The sequence below is a fragment of the Gossypium hirsutum genome, chromosome D06 (genome assembly GCF_007990345.1).
Source record: "Gossypium hirsutum isolate 1008001.06 chromosome D06, Gossypium_hirsutum_v2.1, whole genome shotgun sequence".
NCBI classification, from domain to species: Eukaryota; Viridiplantae; Streptophyta; class Magnoliopsida; order Malvales; family Malvaceae; genus Gossypium; species Gossypium hirsutum.
The window spans coordinates 25,965,370-25,971,608 of NC_053442.1; the positions used below are offsets into that span (position 1 = coordinate 25,965,370).

Sequence of the window (6,239 nt, forward strand, 5' to 3'; positions counted from 1 at the left end):
ATTATGGAACAAGTATGTCCACTATCAAATGTCTTGACCTTAAAGCATCCATCCTTATTATCATTGGCAGCATATATCATCCATGGCCACCATTGATCTTTGCACTTAGCTCTTGTCCTAAATTTTTCATTTCTAGCTAACTTAAAATCAAATCTATGGTGGACAACATAAGTTGAAAGGGTTTCCTTAAATTAATTGGGGTTCTCAAAAATCATTCCTATCTCAAACCTAGGCTCAAAACTACCCTCATTAAATAAAATTTTCCTACAAACTAACTCACCATTAGAATCTAAATCATAGCTACCACATCATCAGATACTATAAAATCTGTCTCATCCCCAATACCCTCACCATTAACCTCCTTTGCTCTCCTTCTGGCCTGAGGTTAACAACAAGCTCCAAATCTTCAGCTCCCACTGACCTATTTTTATTTTTCTCTATAAAAACCCTATACTTATTTCTAATATTCTTTATCTCATTATCATCATCATTACTAACCCATCCTTTTGTACCTACCTCTTCTGGTTCACTCCTTTGAAAGTGACTATCATCATCATCATCATCATCATCATCATCCTCATTTGCATCTTCACTTATATCACTGCTTACCCTCTTAGTATTTACTCATTCTACCCAACTAGCAACAACAATTTCCTTATTTAATTTCGTAGGACCACTAATCCTCTCTCCCTCTAATTCAGTTTTAAGCCTAACAGCTTCACCATTTAACTCAAGTTCAATTGAAGCCCTATCATCACTAACCCAAGACATTTTCCCAATAGCTTGAGTTTAAAAAAATAAATTAAAAAACGTAATATACCACTAGCTTACCAACAGTCAACAAATATCTCAAATAGTCAACCTAAACCATACTTAAATAAAATTATTTAGTAAAAAATATGAATTAGATTATAGAACAAATATGGTGCCTTTTTTCGCATTTTCTCTTAAAAGGTGTGTTCCACTTTCTTAATATAAAATTTCAAGAACCCATTACCCACTAAAAAATTACATAAATTATATTATACAAAAAACTAAACATAGGAGCTCATTGTTATGTTACTTGTTTTGAATGTTGAGTGGCATCATATTGGGAGAATTGAGCAACCACTATTTGAAGAGATCCATTCCATTGTGGAACGAAATCAGAGTATATGAACTATTATTTACATTAATTAAATAATTTAAAGAAATAAACTCCATTGTTAAGTAATCTAGTATATATATTGGTTCAATCAAGATGAGGAAAAACAATAATAACAAAATTATATTAATGGTTTAACAATAAATATTAAAATTAATGAATTTTCTGTTTTGCACCCAAAACAACTTTTTAACTGAAAAATTTCAAGAACCCACTATCTGCCAAAAAATTACAAAAATTAGATTATACAAATTAACTATAAAAACACTTAACAAATAGTGTTAGCTTAAGCTTAAACCATGCATTTCTACAACTCATTTAGTTTGCCCAAATAAGTTAGGATTTTATGGTTTGCCTAAAATAAAAATCAAATAATTATGAAATTAGAAAGGTTTCAATAATAAAAATGGAAAACAAGGATTCCAAGAAGAAAAAATTTCTTCAGTCAAACAAGTTTTCAGTAAAAAAAAATTGGTTCTTCAAACTTACCTCCAATCAATTCTATAAAGGGATTGCAGGTTCTCAAAAGATGATTGAAAGGGTTGGTGAATTTTTTGAAGCAAAGAGAGTTGCTGAAATTTTTTGAATGAAATAGGGTTCGTCAATTTTTTGAACGAAATAGAGTTAATGAAATTTTTAAAGGATATTTTGGAGTAAAATTTTACTTACCATTTAAATTTAAGTTAATATGTTTTAATTTTTTTTACTATTTTTCAATGAATTTATGAATTTTACTAATATTTTGAAGAAGAAAAAATAAAATTCTACATGGCAAGTTGTGATTGCCTAAAAATTTTTTCTAACAAGACTAACAGCTAGGGTAAAATTGGTAATGGTTTAATAGTTTAGGTACCAGTTTTGACCAAAAAAAGTTTAGGTACCAATGTGGGGAAACTAGTATAGCTTAGGTACCATTTTTTTGTTTAAGTCTTAATTCTTAAACATAAAAGGCACTTAAAAAGGTTTTTCAAGAAAATTAATTAGGTTTATGTGTTTGCAATTATTAAACACGCAGTTATAACTTAGAAGGCATGTAGCAGCCCGATTTTCAGTAGTATCATAAAAGACAGTTTCATTTCCATAAATCGAGTTTGTTAATATTAAATATAAATATTTATGAAATTTTATAATAGAATATTAAAGTTTACTCATTCAATTTTGTTTATTAATAGTTTAATTGAGGTACATGGACTAAATTGTAAAAGTCTTATCGCTATAGATTTTTAATTGGCCAAAGACTTAGGGACTTAAATAGCAATTATTCAAAGGACAAAAGTGAAAAATAAACCATTATAAAACTTGTGCATAGTGGATGATGAGGTGGGTGTCATTATAATTAATTAATTAAAGATTAAGTTAATAAACTAATGTTTACTTAATCTAAACTAAGTTAATTAAATATTAATGTTAGTATATAAGTTAAGTTAGTGGGAAAAGATGAGACTTGTCATCTTTTCCACCGTCCATTAAAGAGAAACATGAAGAAACTCTATGGTTGAGAGCTTGAAGCATTCCACCATACTTTAGGTAAAGTATTTAAAGTTTTTTTTCTTGCAATTTTTATGTTTTTAGGTTATGGGAGCTTAATTTAGCTAGCCCATGTACCAATTTGTAAAATTTTTAAAGTTTTTGAAAGTTTTCATTGATGATTTATTAAATAATTTGGTGTTAAATTGATAGATTTTAAGCTTAGATGTGAAAAAAGACTAGATTGTAAAATCTAACTGTTAGCTGTGTACTTAAGGACTAAAGTGAATAAATTTAAAAATTGAGGTAAATTTTCAATAATAATAGATATTAGAGGGTCTATAAGGTATGTAATTTAAATCAATTTTAAAATCAAGACTCAAAATTGAAATATATGGTTATTTCGGTTTTAGAGACTAAATTGAATAAAATGTAAAACTTCAAGGGTACCAAAAAATAAAATTTATAAGTTCATACATGCCAAGGTATAATATATAAATGTTTAATATTGATGAATTGAATGGAATAACTGTATAGATTGAGAATTGGATCAAACCGGAGATAATTAGGGAAAAGCAAAAGTTGTAGATTAGTCTCTGAAGTTTCAAGTTGTTTTTTTTTTTTGGGCCAAGTAAGTTCATATGGAACTTGAATTGTGTTTTATTTCATGAATGTGTTTAGTTTGAAGTAAATTTAGTGCATTTGGAATAGTTGGCTAAACATGGATTGAATTGAAAATTATGAGATTATTGGCTATTACAAGAAGGTACAGAGTATCAATATAAATGTTGGATGTTTACAGGACTGGAATGAAATATGTAAATTGGTACAGGGTTTATTAATGATATGTATACCACAACAATGCTCGTGTAAATTTGGTAAAGGATTAGGATACATATGACATGTCATTAGAGTTATACATGTAATTAATCAGGGATTACATGATGTTACGAGATCGAGCATTTTTTGTAGATTCTCGAGTTATACGTACTGTTGGTTTAGCCTATATTAGTAACCTTGATATAATGTGAACTTCTATATGCAATTCCATTAAAATGTCAACTTGTGTGAGCAACCCTGATCTATGTCAGCTTGTGTGAGCAAAACATTCCTGTGTAACCGAGTTCATTTTACTATAGTTCCCTCAGGCGAAATTTCAATCTAATGAAAGAGGAAACTTGAAAGGATTTGGAAATAGATTGCATATGCATTCAAATTGACATGCAATTTGACTAACCTACTTGGTTGTATATAGGGGTGAGTATGTGATCGAGTCGAGTCAAATCTAGTCAAAAAATTTTGAGTTAATCGAGTTGGCGAATCCTATTTTAGCAACCGAACTCAATTTGAATTTTTTCAAATCGAGTCGAATCGAGTCAAAAAATTTTGAGTCGAGTCGAGTTAACAAATCCTATTATTTATACTCAATATTGCATTTACATGGACCGATTATTTAACTAGTAAACGAAGTACAATATTATTTAACTACATAAACAATATAATTTACTAAATAATTACATGTAAAGAACTATTTTAGGCATGCAAAATAACTATATATAACGTTGCAAGATGATCATTGTGGCCATAATTTGAGCCAACTACATAAGCTATTACACCACACGTATAATTATATTTACATAGTGCATAATTATGCGTTAAGAACTATCTTATATACAAGATAACAAAATGATATACCAAAAGCATGATATAGGGATACATGTCACAACTACACAAAATATGATAAAATAAAATGATACACTAAAAGTATGATATAGATGGTCATGGTGTGACGCTCCAAGACTTGAATTCAACAAAATAAATTCAAGCTTCCTACACACAAAATCCAAAGTTTAACCAATTTTTTTGACCAAATCAAAGCAAATGCAAGGTTGAAGTTTTCATAAGGATTAACAAAATATCTATTCCAAAAAGTTAAAATCAAACTATCTTCAAGCTTCATCTTCTTCGAACACTATAGATAGTACAAACAATTCTGTAACAAAAATACAAATGTATTTTTAAATTATGAAAATCTTTACTAGAAAAATTAAAAATAAACATTCAATTTTGTGAGTTGTAGTTAAGTATGTTACTATCTTCATGTTTCGATAACTTTGACAATTCTAATAAATATCAAAAGAGGAAAATGTTAGTTAAATTGTGAGAATATTTATAAAAATAAATAAAATAAGAAATTAACCTTTTGGATTAAAGTTAGTCCCTTACCATCATCTATATTTTGAAGTTCCTCCATATACTCCTCAAGGTTGATAGGACCTTTTGAACTTCGAAGCCAATCTTGTGTGCAAACCAAAGCCTCAACCATAAAAGGAGTCAAAGAACTTTTAAAATCATCTAGAACACGTCCACTCGTGCTAAAAGTACTTTCGGATGCAACAGTTGAGATAGGAACGGATAACACATCTCGAGCCATTTGCGCAACAATTGGGAATCTTGGACTATTAACTTTCCACCACAATAACAAATTAAATGAATCTAAATTATTTTCACAATCTTCTCCTAAATATCTATCCAAGTTAGATTTACTTTCCAAGCCAACACGTTGCTTTTTCTTGATATATTGTTGCGTGACTAAGCCTATCTTCCGTTTTACTTGATCTATTTTATTTTCACTTGAACTTGGAGCTCTAGTAGGAAAATTACATTCAACTTCAACGTTCACGTGATGATTTCCCTCAACAATTGCAGAATATTCAACAAACAAATAATGCAATTCTCTATTGACCATCCTTATAATGTCATCTACAATAGTAGGAAAAAGCAAGTTGACTCCAAATGCAAGAAAATCAATTTTGCATAGTGGGTCAAAGATAACTGCTAGATAAATAAGCAAGTTCATCACTTTTGAATCACCCCAGTACTTCTTGTACTTGTCATTCATTTTTGAAGCCATAGACATTATGTCTAAATCCCCACAATGTTTCCATCCATCGAGAAGAGAATACACATCTGTAAATACTTCAAAAAAAGTATTAGAGGTGACATGTAATGATCCAGACATCTTCAATGTAAGTTCATGAAAAGGCTCAAGCACTTTCGTAACTCTTCGAACATTTTCCCATCATTACATGTAAGGGCTCCATATCCAGCACTAAGGTCTAGAAAAAAGTTATGATCATCATGAACATAAGCTTCAAAAACACATTCATTTTTTTTAGCCACATTTAACATCATATAAGTTGAATTCCATCTAGTAGGCACATCTAGACATAAATAAGCCTTAGTACCTACCATTTCTTCTTCTGTCTGATGGCTGAATTTAGATAACCTTGATGGTGATGCTCTAATATATCTCACAGCTCCTCTAACTCGATCCACAGAAATAAAAGCGTCCTTAACCCCTCCTTGAACAATGAGATTAATAATGTGTGCCACACATCTCATATGTATATATTTACCATTCGCAATACAAGCTTTTCAATGAACCAACTTCTTTCTCAAATAATCAACAGCAACATTGTTAGAAGATGCGTTATCAATAGTAATTGCAAATACCTTCTCAATCTCCCAATCTCGAAGACATTTCTCAAAGGCTTGACCAATGCTCTCACCTCTATGAGCAGAAATTGGGCAAAAGTTTATAATTCTCTTTTGTAACTTCCACTCA

At 29.9% G+C, this 6,239-nt stretch overlaps 1 protein-coding gene across 1 annotated transcript; it reads right to left on the reverse strand.

Moving 5' to 3' along the window:
* Positions 1-289: 289 nt before the first annotated feature.
* LOC107900067 (zinc finger BED domain-containing protein RICESLEEPER 2-like) lies at positions 290-6,016 on the reverse strand. The gene is made up of 5 exons (XM_016825784.1): positions 5,701-6,016; positions 4,838-5,581; positions 715-782; positions 517-612; positions 290-379 (listed from the first exon to the last, which is right to left on the reverse strand). Exons 1-5 carry the CDS (start codon positions 6,014-6,016, stop codon positions 290-292), a joined length of 1,314 nt encoding a protein of 437 aa, XP_016681273.1.
* Positions 6,017-6,239: the final 223 nt, after the last annotated feature.